The 17210-nt window shown below is 40.2% G+C and overlaps 1 protein-coding gene across 2 annotated transcripts in view; it reads left to right on the top strand.

Annotated features, from left to right (window-relative positions):
* opcml (opioid binding protein/cell adhesion molecule-like) overlaps positions 1-15102 on the top strand; it is a 313601-nt gene extending 298499 nt beyond the window's left edge. For both annotated transcript variants that reach the window (XM_031871631.1, XM_031871630.1), the window contains 4 exons: positions 7296-7433; positions 8024-8144; positions 9087-9238; positions 9579-15102. In XM_031871631.1, the coding sequence (XP_031727491.1) occupies positions 7296-7433; positions 8024-8144; positions 9087-9238; positions 9579-9679 (512 nt within the window). In that variant the 3' untranslated portion in view covers positions 9680-15102. The remainder of the gene's footprint in view (positions 1-7295; positions 7434-8023; positions 8145-9086; positions 9239-9578) is intronic.
* The last annotated feature ends 2108 nt before the right edge of the window (positions 15103-17210 follow it).

Here is a 17210-nt window from a genome sequence, read left to right on the forward strand (position 1 = left end):
CTCCTGGACCCATCCCTTCCACCGTCTCCACAAAAGCTTCTGTTCTACATCCATGCTGCCAATTAGTATGTGGCTCTGCCAGTGGCAAAGAAGGGGAGTTTTCATATCCTTGGAGATAAAGGTTTCCATTTAAGTTATTTTTAAGTTGTTATAAGGCTATTTTTGAACAGTTTTTTTGCTGACCAAAGGTCTTGAGCATGTTAGACGTCTTTTTTTGTAAGTATGGTGCTCTGAAAAGCCTGTTTCTCCCGACACCGTCACATCTGTGACAGTGATTACCATTCTTAAGCTTTATCTCTACATTCGGTACGAGAAACGCTTCAAAAACTGCCATCGTAGCAAAGTATGGAAAGACAGGGGGGAAAAAGCAACATAACTAGTGTGTAATCTTGGGAAAGTGCTGTGCAGGTGCAGGAGGAGAGGGGCTGTAAGAGGATTGCCGGCGTCCTTTGAGACCAAACAGTGCCACAGGATATGGCCACACTGGCCTCCATATTGTAGCAGTGTTTTAACTCCCGGGGGGCGGGAAGGAGTGTGAAGGTGGCCCAAGAAGGTCATCAAAAAAAGATAAAGATGATGGCAGATGCAACTAAACTTTAGTGTACCCTTCAACACCCAGACCGATGCCTCAGGCAGAGGTATTGGTGGGACGTGTCGGCAAAGGTGAGGGAGAAGAGAAAAAGGCCAGTAGCCGGTGTCAGCAGGAAACCGGTCCTGAGGGAGACGGCGTGCTCGACGGGGCAGCTGGAGTGTCCAGCCATCAAATGGACCATAGACTGTTTCAAGTAGCGTGTGTGCTGGGTACAGAATTCAGCTTAGCGAATGACCACAGGGCTCTGAAACGGTTTAGGAAGCATGGAGCTCTAGAATTACCTGCTGGCTGCTGTCAGCACAGACACACTGCTTCACATCAAGTGGTCTCCACTGTCTTTTTCGGGCAAGTGACCTCCTGTCCCACATCCATGCTCTATGAAAAGGCCCCGACCACATATACGTTTTTGTATTCAGCTCTGCTTCTTGCACTCAAATAGGTGGACAGTTACAGTATGCAGGAATGGCCCTTTAAATGTATTTGTTTTATTTCTTCCTGTGTTTGAGGATGCTGCTGCTGCATGTTGATGCTGACAATAACACAGTGTGATTAATGGACTGTGGTGAGAGGTAGCTCCTTTACCGGCCACAGCTTGTTAAAGCTTTACCTCCCCATGAAGAACGGAGCACTGGAAGAAAGTTTTAAAGGTAATGATTTAGAATTTACAGTGACTCCTCCTTACTGTACATCTGGTGGTATGCCATTTTAAGCTGCGACATGTATGTTCCTGGCTGAATACTGTATGTAAGTGAAACGGACTGAACATTTTCACTCCTATTTTGAAGTAATTTCTCAAAGTAATTATTCTGTTATCTTTTTTGCTCATTAAAATAACTGCTTGCCATAAGGAGAGACCTTTGTTTTGTTGCTGTTGTTTGCTTTTAAGCCCAATAACTGATCCAACTCCCTTAATCAAAGATGGCAATTGCCATCACACCTTTGCATCCACCTGAAACAAAAGAGCCTAACAAGTGTGAAAGAAGAGACCGGTGTAATAACACAGGAACGTTAACGGTAATCACAGGTTGTTCTCTTCTGTCTTTGCCCTCTGGATAGATAGAACTCCACATGCAAACGTGCTACTGTGGGGTTTGATCAGTTCGATGAAGTGATATACAGCAGTAGTCTCTAAAGTTGTACCTCACAGCTGGAGGCTCTTTGTCTTCCAGCTATTACCAAGCTAGATATTTGTAACAGCATAAACCCTGATTTGACCCTCACTTGGTGACCTAGACGTTCAATAAATAACAGCAAAGACTCTGTGTATCTCATATTAAATGTGTCTCAAATTGTCCCAGCTCTTCATTGTCAGCTACTCTATATGATGTATATGTACTGAGTGAAACATTCAAACCACATACTGTTTTCATGGCTACACCATCCCATCAAGAGGAAGTGGATGGTATGATAGTATACTATACTGTAATAATACATGGCCTGACATTAATTAAAGATATGTGACTGTCTGTCAACATTAAACCAACATTATGCCTGACTCCTGCAGCCAAGAGACACGACATAGGGAAGTTTCCCCTCATTTGTGTGGTGGAGGGTTTCTGGTGGAGACATTTTTCGGACTATTGGGGTTTCGCAATAATGGGCCCTAAGAACAATGGTCAGTCCCAGCACTAACTGCTGTGGTAGCTTGTGTTTAATTGTGTGCCTTGTCTGTGGAATGTCATTTTCCATAAAGTTTGTTTCACTGTGATTAATAATACAGTTAAGCCTAAATATTTGTTTCATTTCATGAGCATTTTTCACAGTGCGGTCAAAGTAAATGAAGATCACCATGTATTGGCTTAATTTCTTGATGATCTCAGACAAATCCCACTGTTTATTAGCGATGTGTTACATTTACTTAGTAAATCTTGACCACAGTTCTTTAAGAAAAGAAATAGTTAAAACAGAATTGTGTACTAATTTATCAGAATTCTCACCAGTGGACTTTTAACTGAACGAAATGTCTTTGGATTGTAGGAGGAAACCTGATCACCAAGAGGAAACTCTCTCAGGCATGTTGAGAACATATGAAACCCAGAATTCAGTTCAGTAGATTTGAATTATGTAGGAGCAAGTGTGTCAGACCTAGGGCCAGATTTTCAAAAATAATTGCAATTTGAAAATCACAGCTTGTATGTTGGAAATGTGGTGAAACAGGCCCCTGGTTGTAACATGTGGCTGAGGCTCAGTTCCTGTAGGATGGAATCATATAGCAATAGTCACTTCACCATTTGTACTAGCTTAGAAGCCAAACATGGGCCACATGCCTCATCTAATGAAGGCTACATTTAAATGTTTGGAGTGAGGAATTTTGTGGCATCTAGCGGTGAGGTTGCAGATTGCAACCAGCTGAAACTTCTCCCGTGTAGTCTCCCGTGTTCTCCTCCTGTATATATATGAAAATACAAGTCAGGTCAGAAGCGCTCTCTGTCACTACTGACGGCTTTTTTCTGCTCTACTTACGTTAGCTACTGATGCTCAGTAAAATGCATAGAGCGCCCTCTGCTGACAATGTTGGGCTTAGCAGAAATAAAATAACCACACATCCCACTAAAAGACCTAATGACAGAATGATACAGGTAAGTGACAAAGAAATAGTATATGTTTGTGAGACCTTAGCTTTTACTGCATTTTTACTGAAGGGGGGCTAATATTTCCGTGTCTTCTCAAACACCCAGTGTAAGAGAACTACAGTGGCCGACACAAGAACATTAATGTGAGCCAGTGTTTGGTTTGACCCTTCCAGGCTACTGTAGAAACACTTGTGGCTCCATGAAGAGGACCCGCTCTGTATGTAGATACAAACTGCTCATTCTAATCAAACAAAAACACAACGGTTCTTATAAAGAAAACATAGTAATTACTATGATATTCCATTTCTGCCAATGAATCCCCTTAAATGCTATACACTGTACATTTAAGCAAATCCTATTAATAACTAAAATGAAATGCCTGAACTTTACTTCCTCTGTGAAGTTAAAATTGGTGCATGCCAGCTTTTGTCTCTTTAAGGTCACCTTTTTGACCTTTTTCTACAAATGACTCTTTATCGTCTGTAATAGACTTTTCTTTACAACCAGTTCTAAGGAGAACCTGTGGCTTGTTTCCTGTCATGGTCCCAAGCTGTTTTTTTCTGCAATCATTGGACTTTTCTATTGCAAGGCTTGTAATTGGCCTGCAAGTAATCTTTCTACAAAGGCTGCACATAGTGGCGTCGAAGCAGCAGAGCTCCTTAAGCTAATGGCTGATATTGCTGAGGTGCTCCGCCGAGTGCTTTTAGACGCTCATTTGTGCCGGCTGCCAGCCGGTACTTTAATGGCTCTCTTATTAGTCATCCAGTCATGCTGTACTGACACTGATGTTGCTCTGGAATTATGACCATCGCTGCAGACCACTGATGTGGGTGTTGATGATGATGGTGATTGTTTTTATATTCATTCATCCAGAGTAATATGTGATGATTATGACTTCTTCATATTCATTCATCTGGGTAATTTCGATTGACATTTATGTTGTGATACTTGGATTGTAACCATGTCTGGTCATTATCTTATACTTTCTTTTGTAAATGTCCACATTTTGTCAACTCTGCTGTGTATTCTGGCTGTTCTCAACAGGAATCAATAGTGTTTTGATTGGACTCTGTTTACTCCTGCTCTGTTCTGAAATTCTTGTGTGAATATGCAGACACATTACTGTTAACAATGTCATAATGAGCACACACACACACACACACACACACACACACACATCTAGTGTCAGCAGTGGGTTGAGTGTGAATCAGAAAGTTGTTAAAAACACACACACTTTTTTTTTTATACTATATTGATTCCTTTAAGGGGGAAATTTGTCTCTGCATTTGACCCATCCCTGTAAATAGGGAGCAGCGGGCTGCCAATGACAGGCTCCCAGTTCAGTGTATTGCTCAGGTACACTTCAACACATGACACGTCCCAGTGGAGAATCGGACCGTTGACCTTCCAGTTCCCAGACAACCCTCTTAACCCAGTGAGCCACAGTCGCCCCACTTGTTCTTGCCTTCATTTGTTGTGACAGAAACTAGCAGAATCTCAGGCTTTCGGCACACCATTCACTTTAATATCGATTAAAAAGACAATTCTTTGATGACAATATCAGAAGATAAACACTTTAAACCAAGCTGCTTAAGCAAGATGGAATACTGGAAAGAATATTGAAATGTTATCACTTTACTTTTTGAAGCATCTGTTGGTTTTTGGCTGGACAGATTCCAAAATATCTAAATATGATGAATCCACAAAATAGTTTAATAGTCTGAATTTAAGACAACATTAACTACTTATTATTCCATCAACTTAGAGAGAATTCTATTTGTAGGTTTTTGAGGCATAGTCTACTAAAGAAACAATAATTGCAATACATGCAATCTAAAAAGTAATTTGATTATAAATAGGACAGTAAACTTGCTTCCACCCATGGCCATCATTAAAGCAGTCTCACAGCACCAACCATTAACTCACCCGCATGTTGTCACCCACAGTCTGCCTAATGTAGTTATCCATGGTGAGAATGTTCAATTACCTGTGCTAGCAGTTTCCCTGGTTTCATGCAACACGTTGATTACACCTTGCCCACAACATTTCCAGTGAATCCCCAGCCAGCTGCAGCAGGGTCTGCAGCGGAGGATTTGGAAAACATAATGGTATTATGCTAATGTTGAGATATTGCTGGATTGACATTTCTACTGATTGGTATTAGTGCCCCTATCCATTTCCCCACCCACGCAGCAATAGTTTAAGGTCCCCCTTCCACCAGAACATGCTTTTAACATCACTGGTGTCAGGGGTAATTTGTGCTGTTACTCAAGTGGGCTTGTTTTGATGCAATTAGTTTATTTTTTTTGTGTAATGAGTGCATGCCCCGAGCCGTCTGCCCTCTGGAGACATTTGGAAACGGAGCAAACAACCTAATTCAGACACAGACTGCAACAGCGGTCTGTTGGTTTGATTTGATTTTTCTTTGTAAATATAGATATTTTACACGCATGATAACAAGATTGTAACTAGTTTGCATATTGTCATGTAAAAAGAAGACATCTAACAGTTTTTGTGAAATCAAAAGTATCCCCTCTGGGGACCATGCATGTCTGTACCAAATGCTATACCAATCCATCCAATAGTGAGATATTTCTATCAGGACCAATGTGGTTGACCAACCAGTTGGCTGACACTGCCAGAGCTAGAGCCATGCTCTACGTACAGTATGTCACAAATCATTTTTATACCTTGTGTCAATTAGAGAATGCTGTAATTTAATCAGTGGTGGGCTGTCAGGGCCTTCTCTGTTGGCCTAAACAGAATCACAAAGTTATAGCTATTTTACAATTTAATATTTGTTCTTAAATACACTACATGTATTATAATTTATAAAAATATTTTCCCCATTATCTTATTTTCTCATTGCACAGCTACTGTCTTCCTCAGTTGCTCTGCTTCCAGTGCAGCTTGTTTTAAGTAGAGCTTTTATCCAATCAGATTTCACCTCTGTGTCTCTAGGTAAGAACAGAGGCAGAGGCCTGCAGACTCACAAGTGCATCCCTTTGCAGTTTAAGTGAATGGGGACGATATTGTTGATTGTCATAGTGTTCAACCAATCAGATCTTTAGTTTGACATTCTTTGACATGTCAGAGCCTGCTAGCTGGCCTACAAGTACGTCAGCACTACGTGCAGCTCAGTTTGCAGGTGCAGGTCTTCAGTGAGGTGCAGCGTGTGCTGTGATTGGTCAGTGGGCGAGCACGTGACTATCGAAACGAAACTTAAAGTAGCCAGAAAAGGCTTAGTCGGAGTAGTAAGAGTTCAAATTGTAAGATATGGAAGAAATTATGAATTTTTTTGCATTTTGCTGGTGTAGATTTTTATTTTTTTACCTAGCTTTGTTTTTTTAACACTCAATGGCTGAAGAAGGAGAAATGGATTTGTGAGTTGGGATTTAACCGTGGGATTGAACTCTTTGTTAACAAAGAAAGGAGGATGGAGTTTGTCTTTAAGTGATCAGCATTTGGTAAGTCAACTGCGTTCTTTTACATCTAATATCTGAATGGCCCTCGAGTGTGTAGCAGAATGCGTGTTCCGCTGCAGTGTTGCTGGATTGATTTGTTGCTCTGTTGTCATATGAATATATGTGACTGGTTCTTGTGAGTTTGTTGTCATTGTGTTAATTATATAGATTTGGACTATATGCATTGTCCGTTAATTACGAAGCATACCGTCATGCATGGAGTTATTGTTTGTTAAGCTAGTTTAGCCTAGCCTCCTAGAAGTGTGGGGCCTCAGCTGTCTTTTGTTGTGTTTTTCTTTTGTTCTGGGTTCAGAGGTCACAGCCCGTTGTCTGTTACGTGAGCGCAGTCCACCGAAAACATTATATTTCCCACAATTTAAGCTTCTGCATTTTCCAAATGCACTAATATTATTCAGATGTATTGTTCGGTTCGTACGCCTCGTACCCAACGATTTAATACGAATACGTGTATTGTTACACCCCTAGAAACAAATAACCGTAGCTGTGGCACCATCATGAGGTTATTAGGTGGTGTTTCAGCTGCAGGGCAGCACTGAAGGTCCAGGTATTATTATTGAATTTAATACAATACAGGTACACTTATCTGCCGATACTAGGACCCACCCACTAATGCATTCCTTCCTCTGTTTCTTTGCTTCTCCACAGGCACTCATAAGTTTGTGACGGAGGGGGAACACCTGGTGCTGACAGACATCACCAAGGAGCAGTCAGGATCCTATGAATGCATTGCTTCTAATGACATTTCAAACCCTGATGTCAGGATGGTTCAAGTCACCGTCAACTGTAAGGACCAAAACTAGCACAGTAACGGTGGAAACATGATGGATGTAATGATCAGGACAGATATACCGTCTAATGAAGACCATTCCATTTTATTTTATTTTAAATGTACTGTTTTGTCTCACATGCACTCCTGCTACAAATAAGCAACTATTGTTACAGATATTCTGGGATTATGAAGTGGTTAACACGGCTTCAGAAGATGTGTAGTTCATCAAGTTGCCATCCCAAATAATGTAACAAACTCACTTCCTGTATTCTGGCCGCCCCTTGTCAGTTCACTTTTAACATTACATTACAGTCATTTAGCAGATGCTTTTATCCAAAGCAACTTACAATTCAGATTCTATCACACCATAGGCACAGCTACAGGAGCAATTTTTGGGGTTAAGTGTCTTGCTCAAGGACACATCGACATGCAACAAGCAGAGTCGCAGCCGGGGATCGAACCGCCGATCCTCTGATTGAAGGACGGCCCTTCTCTCCACTTAGCCACGGTTGCAAGAAATTGAATGAAATAATAAGGAGCCAAAACACAAACCAATGAAGTTATGTTCTCTCATTGTAAAAATGTGTTTCTCTTTGTTTTGTAGATCCACCCTTTATTTCTAATGCGAGGAATACGGGTGCTCCGGTTGGACAAAAAGGAATCCTGCAATGCGAAGCCTCCGCTGTTCCCAGGGCAGATTTTGAGTGGTACAAAGAAGACCGCAGGCAAGTTTCTCCTCTGAGCTCTGTGATTTCTAAAGGCTTGGAATTGTTTGAAGTCAGTATTACAGAAACACAGAGACACACTTTGTGCTGTAGGGTGTGGACTTAGTTTATCTGAAATAACCTAGACTGCATCATCTTTGTTGATGAGTGATAGAGTTTTACATATATTTTGATTAAAATAAGTGCTTTTGATGTAATGAGATACTTATTCATGCCCTGCATTTTTGTTTTCTCAATGGCCATTATATCCCAATAATCACATTATGAAAATGTATCATTTTCAGTTTTTTTTCCAAACTCAGTCAAATCATTTGCACAGCAGGCACGGACACCAAAGGCAACTATTATTATTTGTGCATTGTAACGTCAGTATGGTGTGGGGCTCGGAGGTTTAGAGGATATTATAGCATAACATAATTTTCCAACTGAAGGCTGGAGACTGGAAAGATGTTTATGAGCAGCCCCAGAGCTGGTAAGCTGATGCAAACGCAGGCTATGTTACACTGTTAAATGGTCCCTGACAGTGACAGCAGCATCGCTCGTCAGTCCCCAAAAGGCAACATCTGTCCTCAAGAACAAAAAGATTGAGGTCGCTGATAAAATAAATGACTGGTATCTGCACACGTGAAATAGGGCAATGAAACAGGAAATGCAAGGAGTGAAACAGAGGGAACACAATGCATGTACAGTCTCATCCGTAAGGCAGAGAGCTGCATTCAAACATTTAGCTCTATTGTGAAACATGTAAGTATATTACAGCCTACAGGTGCAAAAGGTATTTCTAATTTCACATAAATCGACATTTTAAGTACGTCTACTAGAGATTTCACAAAAGGCCTGAGCACACCCCCCTCAAAGGACTCAAGCGAAGCACTGTTGCAGTTCCTTTTCTTCACTGCTCACTGGCAGAAGCATTGAATGCCGCTCCCCTCTTTCTTACAGGCTCTTCAACGGACTAAACGGAGTTAAGATAGAGAATCAAGGTAGACAGTCGATGCTCGTCTTTTTCAACGTCTCAGAGGAAGACTACGGAAACTACACTTGTGTTGCCGTGAACAACATGGGAATCACTAACGCCAGCATAATCCTTTATGGTAAGAACATATGGGTATAACAGTAACACACTGAGGTGAGCGAAAGTGTTAATTATGTTCATTTATTATTTTCAAGCGGACTACTTTTTGGTGTCTTGTTCTTGGCATGCTAAAGCAGCTGCACACATACAGAACAAAGCAATCCTGACATGAAGGTCACCCGCTGTATGTTATGTCACTAGTTTCCATGGCAATGGCTGCACTGATGCAAAGCTCTTACTTGGCTGACACATCCACGTGAAGATTTGAATTCCAGTCAATCGCAGTTCATACAAGCAGAGCTGTGGTTCAGGCACTGATTTATGAAGCGCTAAGGCTGGATTGTGTCCTTCTCCTTCAGGTCCTGGTGCGATGCACGATGTGAACGGGGCCGCCGTGTTGCCCCGTGCCTCCGTCTGCCTCCTGCTGACCGTGACCTCACTCTACCTGCTGAAGTTCTGATGTGAAATGTGACGACCTTCAAGCTTCCCTCAGCGTTGAGCAGCAAGAACAGACTATTAGTCCTATATGAGGAGAATGGAAATGTAAGAGTGCCAGTGGCTCACCCTTAGTTTTCTTTCTTTTTCTTTCTGGCTTTGCATCAGAGTCTGTTCTCTGTTGGCTCGCCAAGAGAGAGAGGCGTCAATCCGAGCAAGGGAAAATTCAAATCATGCACTAATTTGATGATGGTAGAACTACTGAGTTTGTGACCCCCTAAGCCCCCCCCCAAAAAAAAACCTTTTTGTATGTGAAAAAGGAAAAAAGAAGAAAAATACATATAACTGTTGATAGTTGACTGTTTATTGCCCAATATTGAAGTGTACACTCAGATTATTATTATTGTGTCATGTCCTGTTCAATATCTGTACAATACCATTAAGCTTTTTTTAAGTAAACAACAAAAAAAACCAGAAAAAAAGCAACGTGATTGTTGAATTTTACTGTATTTTTACAGTTGTATGCAAAACAGAGTAACAGATCCTACATGACAAACAGTTCAGAGTAAAAATAGTACACCATGATTTCTCAGGCAAAGTCCTACAGCATAGTGCATCCACATTTTGATTTCCATCCTATGGTAGTGTGTGTAGAAAATGTACAAATGTGTACAGATATTCCTGCACTGTTGTTTTTTTTAAAAGGCATACACGGCATCAGATGGCATTTTTCAAACACCTAATTGCGGCGTCATAGCAGCTTCACGGCATATTCACATCACAGTAGGCTACTGAAAACCTGAACCGAGAAGAGTCATTCAGAACAAACGTGTTGGTCAGCGTGTCGCTTCGTTCGCTACAGTGACAAATTGAAGAGTGCAGATGACGTGCCGATGACGTCATTGTAACTCTCAGGTTAGCAGCATGGCACTGGACTGACTTCTCAGCTAATTGGGGAACTAAATTGTATTTGTAAAATAAAATATTGTAATCCTCCTGATGATATTTTGGGCTTTTACAGTCTTGTTTTTAAATTGCAACTAGCATGATACACGCTGATGGAGAGTTATCGAGTTGACAAATGTGCAAAAGTAAAAACATGTTTGATCTCAGGCTGCCACAGTGGTTCTCAAGGTCCCTTGTGGGCTCCCAGTGGGCTTTTATGCAATTGAGGCTTTTTATTTGGATCCAACATAAGTTCAACATAAGTCATGAGTTTTTCTTTTCTTTTCTCATTGACCCTCAACTGGAAAATGGTACCTATCAATAGATTATAATCCTCTTTAAAATATCTCTCAAATACCACTGAAAATGCATACAGTCAAAAAAAAGTTCACCGTCAATGAATAAGAGTGGAGAGAGCTACTTAAAGGACCAGCCAGTGTCTTTGCAAGTGTTATCCTGTTAAGTAAAAACACACCAGAGCTTTAGATTTTTGACTTAAACGTGTTTTTTTTCGCTCATATGTGAATGATATTAAAAGTCTCAACAGTGACTTGCAGTGGCGGAATGTAACTAAGTACATTTACTCAAGTACTGTACCTAAATACAACTTGGGGGTGTTTGTTTTTTACTTGACTATTTCCATTTTCTGCAACATAATAATTATCATCTTCTACAGCTCAGAGGGCTAACCAGTGGGGCACGCTCACATGCACTAACATGCACTAAAAGGCACGCGGCCAGTCAGCTATGTCACAAAGGAAGGAGAAGCTTTGATATCAACACACACAGAGGGAGAGACACTTCATTCTCTGCTCAGGTAGACATTGCTCTACTACATCTTTACATTGCTGCTGTATATTAATGCTCTGAATATTGTAAAGAGAACCTTTAAGTAAAAGTCCTGCATTCAAAACCTTACTCGAGTAAAAGTGTATATTATCGGCATAATGCACTTAAAGTTCTACTTAAAGTATTGATTGATCAGTAAAATATGATGAATAGTAGGCCTACTGGTGCATTAAATTAATGTGTATGTTGCATTGGAACTCCTTTATATCATGTTGGCCAGTTTAATCTACATCAATGCATCATATTCTATAAGATGATCATATGTTTGTAGCTTTGCTGTCCTGTGAGAACCACGTATCTCTAAAAAGAAATGCAGCCTGTTTTTAGCTTTGTGACGATGCTGATGCAGCTGATCCAAGAGACTTTTTAAAGTAGGTTCTCAACACATAAATGAACACTTCATCCTTCAGTTTATCGCAAACATTCAACCTCAACACATCTAGACATACATGGTTTTCACTGTACAGGAAGGGGATGAAAAACTGTCATCTGAAAAGTAGCTAAAGTAAAGTATACGGCGGTTACAGCTGATAACGCCGTCATGAAACACAGCGTCGACTCGGAAGTGTAGCACCCACCCTCCGGTTCCCCCTCACACTGTCAGCTCTGTCAGCACTGTTGTTAGCACTCATCCTGCTGTTAGCAAAGTTAGCTGCTAGCCGCCGGCTCAGCCATGTTGATAGCTGTGTGGAGGCAATAGATATGCTCGGAAGTCTGCGAAAGCCCCTTTAGAGGTCTGATTCTGGAGAAAGAGCTCAACACTCAAACAAACCCATCCTTCAGCTCACACAGAACACATAGGTACCGGCATGTGAAGAGATATTTGCTGAGTTTGACAAAAAGTCTATTGAGTTAGAATCGCAGACTGTACCTTAAAGTAAAGTAAAGAATCTGAATACTTTATTCACCGCCGGTGAAGCAGCATTTGTTTTATTTATTAAACACCACGTATTTTTATATTGTTAAGGTTAAGTTATCAATGTGTGGTAACACAAATGAAAAGCATGCCTTACGTTGAATCTTGTGTTGATTCAACGCAGTAGTAATGGATTAGGATGAGGCCACTTTTTATTTTTACATTTACAGCTACAAAGCTGGCACACGTCCAGCCCACAAAGAGGCTATTTCATGAACGACGAGTGGAGTCAACTTGAATGAAGGCGAATGTCCCGCGTAGCTGCTATGAAGCTTTTTTTCAGGTGTTATGTATGTGTGCTTTTAACCTGGTTTGCCGTGAGGTAAACAGCAGACGCTGATCTCAAGACGGCAGAAGTGATTATTGTGCTCTGTTGTCAGTAGATGCATTGTCAAGGGACATTTTTTAAGTCTGCCTGGGACAGAAATTTCCAGTGATGAGAATATACCTAAAGCACAAGTGATTGATAATGTGATGTTCTGCTATTGTCCAGTTGACTCCTGTGCATACATATGAGTAAGAAGTGTATTGAAGACAAAACAGGGACGACGTCGATGTATGTGGGAATGCTTTTGTTGTACTCACATGTTAGGTTCTGTGCTTGTAATGATGGTGAACCAGTAGGCTGCAGATGATGTCACAGGGACGGGATATCACTTTTTAGGGGGTTTGCAAAAAAAACACAGACAGATGAGATTCAGACGCTTGCAAAACTAAAGTTCAGGGTTATTGTAACCCTTTCCATCCCAGATAGATTAACATTATAGGTGTTGATGTCAATGAGCTTGAATTCATTTGTTTAAAATCCCCATTAAAAGAGAACTGATCCTGGAATTTACTTAAGGTGTAATTTTGCATATGTCACCATGAATGAAAATATAATTAGTTTTATTTCATTTATTTTCCCTTTTTTATGTTTTAAGGGTATTAGATTTATTCTTTTGACATTATCTATAATCCTCCTGAATGCATAATCCTCTGGGCATTTTAAAGTTCACTGTATTCAAATTCACTTGTCATTTATTTTATTTTAGTTATTAGCTCTTTTTTGTTGTGTTTTTAAACCGTTGATCTTATGATGTATGATCTCACTGACTGCGGCATTGATGACCTGTTTGATTTGTTTTTGACCTGACTGGAGGTTCAGCATAGGGTAGTCACTATTGTGGTATACAGTCATCGTATCATTTGATTGAGAGATTGCAAAAATGTCCATAAACTGGTTAAATGTGAATTCAAATTTGTTTAGTTTCTGTTTTTTATTTTGAACTCGGAGTGCCTCAGTTTAAACCTGGCATCAGAATGCGTCTCCACATTTGTCTCCAGTGACCACTTTGAGTCGACCAAATGAGTTGCTGTATTTAACAGGTGGGAGGCAGCAATGCACTTCCCTTGCCTAGTTTGCCTGCAATTTAGTATTTGTTGAAATGTATATCTCTATAGGATTTACAAAATGTTCAGCCGGCTTACATGTCTTGATAAACAACTGGAGATTGGAAAAAGTACTCTTATGACCTATTTTTCAGTTATGTCCTTGTTGGGACGCATTATTGTTACCACTACAAAAGTCATGTGATCAAATGCATCCTAGACAACCTCGGCAAGGATCAAATCACAATCTGTCTTGGTTGTCATTTACCCATGTATTTAGACGTGTCAATTTATGATCCGATTGCCAAAGACACATGTAAATACAAGGGGTAAGAAGGGTCATAGTGACAAAGCCACAGATAATCATCACCAACTCTGTAGTTCCCCTTGGATCTTTGTTGTGGTTTTAGGGCCTGCAGCTTTACTATTTTGGCATTAAGAAGGCTTTGATAAACCCACTGTATACAACCTGCTGAGCACCAAACAACAGGGCCAATATTTCTTTCAGGAGTTGGTGAAGAGAGTGGATATTGGACTTAACATTTGAGGCCAGAAAAACGACTCCAAATTAACTCTAACACATTTATTAACAAAACAAAATGTTGACCCAGGTGTGTTTTTATAGAAATTGTAAATAATATGAATAGGTTCATGTTTAAAGATGGGATTAAAAGTGATAATATTTGGGAAAGAGCTGACAGTGAAGTTGTAAAGTGTTACACAGTCTGTGTGAGGCTATGGGGAATGAGGTTCCCTTTGGAATCTAACTGGAACCATGGAAAGGTGAGGAGCAACTGATCAGAAGATCTCATGGATTCTGGATATAGGGATTGGCAAGATTGGGAATGTAAACTGGTGCTTAAAATCAATCAATATCAATAAAAGGGGAATGTGCGGGGTGTCATCAGCATCGTATTGATAAGGGAGGTCGCATTTTCTGAAAACAGACTCCAGTGGAAATGTACTCTGTATAGTGCAAGAAAATGATGGCCAAAAACGACTCTACGGGTACACTACAAGAGGAAGGAGCAGAAGATGATGATGAAAAATGATCAATCATGACAGGAACTGATCTATGTGTTCAGATAAGGTAAGGTCTTTCAGAGACCTTACAGGATTGAGATGATCCATTAGGAATTGTTCTATAAAATCTATCATAGTTCATAGTTAAAATCTATCACAGTTCATAGTTAAAATCTATCATAGCTCATAGTTTGCGAACATTATTGAAAGAATTGGGAATTGACAGATTTGGAAGGAGAGAGATAACATGCTAACATGTGAGTGTTCAAGTCTGCATCAAGCTACATTAGCCTAACCAGTCTGATATATTAAAATCTGCATTAAATCTTACCATAAAAAGCAAACTACTTGTGTGCTCTGAATTTCTGTCAGAACTACCTTTCAACTTGTCTCCTGTTTTGCCCCATTCTTAATAAACAGCAATATTCAATGCCACTGCTGTCAGGACTGATAGGACTTCAAACAGCCTCAGCACAATGACATCAATATCTGCATGTTAGATCCTGGGCCCCTTCCAGTGTAACCTTGTTATCAGAGCAAAGCTGTAAAATGAGCAAAAAAACAGGGCAAGTCTGGTAACTGTGGTGTCAGTCAAGCTGCCTGTTACCTCTTTGTGTCTGTGACTGAATGGCAGGAGATGCACTCCGGTGACATATCTGTGAGACACTAACGACAAAGCCTTGCCTCGAGACTTTTCTTACAACCTCCACAACTTAGTGTGATTAAATGACTGCTGCTTCTTTCCAAGGTAAGAAGGACTTTTGGTTTTATTTCCATGATAAAATGAGAGGTTGCAGCAGAATAGTTCCATCCAGGTGAAGTACAACAAACGTCTGTTTGGTTCTCTGTCTTCTGGTAAGGTTCTTGACAGGCCTTAAAGCACGATAAACAAATACAATATATAACTCTATCGTTTCTCTGAAGAAAGAATCAAAGTCCTTTTGTTGTGTTTTATCTCAGACCAAAGTCAGTCAAACGTGATTTTTTTTGGGGGGGGATATAGCCTATATAACCACTATAATAAAATAATACCCTTTTCTGACAGCTTGCAGTAATACTTAACCTTGTTTATAACATAGTTTAACTGGATTACTTTGCTTTTTCATCTCTCACAATCTCCATTCTCCTTTGTCACAAATATGACAGTGCAACACAGTTATTGAAATCTTTCAGGTATAACTAATTCAATGCGGGTTGTTCTCTGCGGACGGGTTTAATGTAAGGTGAAGTTATTGCTTATACACACCGCGAGCAGCCAGATTGATGAATAACTTCATTTTGACATGGTTTGCAGAGGCAAAGTTCTTTTTTTTTTCTCTGCTTCGTCCTTAAATGCCCTCATTAACTTAACCAGCTGGGGATAATAGAAGACTTTACAAAATGATTTCAAAATGGCCTTAATGATTGATGCAAGTGCTCTCTGAGCACCGATCTAGAGACATATATAGAGACATATATTCCTTTCGGTCTTTAAGTTAAAGAGAAGAAGGGAGCTGTAAATGGATGTAATTAGGGCTAACAGCTATGAAAGTATCGGCGTCTACCTCCCTGTAAAGTCCACTGATTGAAACATAGACGTAATCACCATTCTGTCTCTCTCCCATACCAAACATTTTTCAATCATATATGAAAGTCCAGTGTCCTGCTGAATCGGCAAATATCTGTCAAATAATTGTAACAATTCTATCCTGATTACCATAAATATAATACCAGAGTTCAACTAAATCCATAGACTTCATGACCAGCAAAACAACCCTTGAGTACCCTCAAAAATCTGATTTTTTTTTCATTCACCAGAGTATTACATTTTGTCCACCCTGTTTTTACAAAACTTTGCAAAGTTTTCTGTAAAGACATCAGCTGCAGCCTGTAATGAAAGAGTGGAAGGCTGGCGGACTGCAGGGCCCTCTCTCTGGTCTTTCTTTGTGCAAACTCTACAGCCACATGATTAGAATCCAGCTGTTCTGATGACTCTCTGCCGGTGCCGACAAAATTGAAGCATCTTTTAGTCATCTAAATCATTGAGTTCAGCCCCACATCTCTGCTTTTATCTCGTTTTTTTAAACATGTTTTAGTTTGTCTGCCTCACCATCATTTACAACTTTGCATGCTCTTCTGTATTTCATAACCAAATACTCTCCAACATACACTGAACCTTACTCATGGTCACCGTAAAGAGAGCATCATCTCACCTAGACTTCCTGCATACATAACGGTGATTATCGTCATAAACCACAATCATTTAAATACACTGCACAGTCGTGGTTAGCTACCACGTCAAACCTTATGAATGCATTTTTTGTCACATTCATTATCTGTCTTCACAGGGCTGCCGTCAAATCAGAATAATCCATGTTCGTATGCCCAAGATGAGTCAATGAATGCAGAGAGCAAGAATATGATGATGCTTTTACTGGATGTCTGATGAAGGACTTATGGCCATCATTTTGTG

Source organism: Anarrhichthys ocellatus, unplaced genomic scaffold (assembly GCF_004355925.1).
Source record: "Anarrhichthys ocellatus isolate YVR2014 unplaced genomic scaffold, GSC_Weel_1.0 scaffold59, whole genome shotgun sequence".
Lineage (NCBI taxonomy): Eukaryota > Metazoa > Chordata > Actinopteri > Perciformes > Anarhichadidae > Anarrhichthys > Anarrhichthys ocellatus.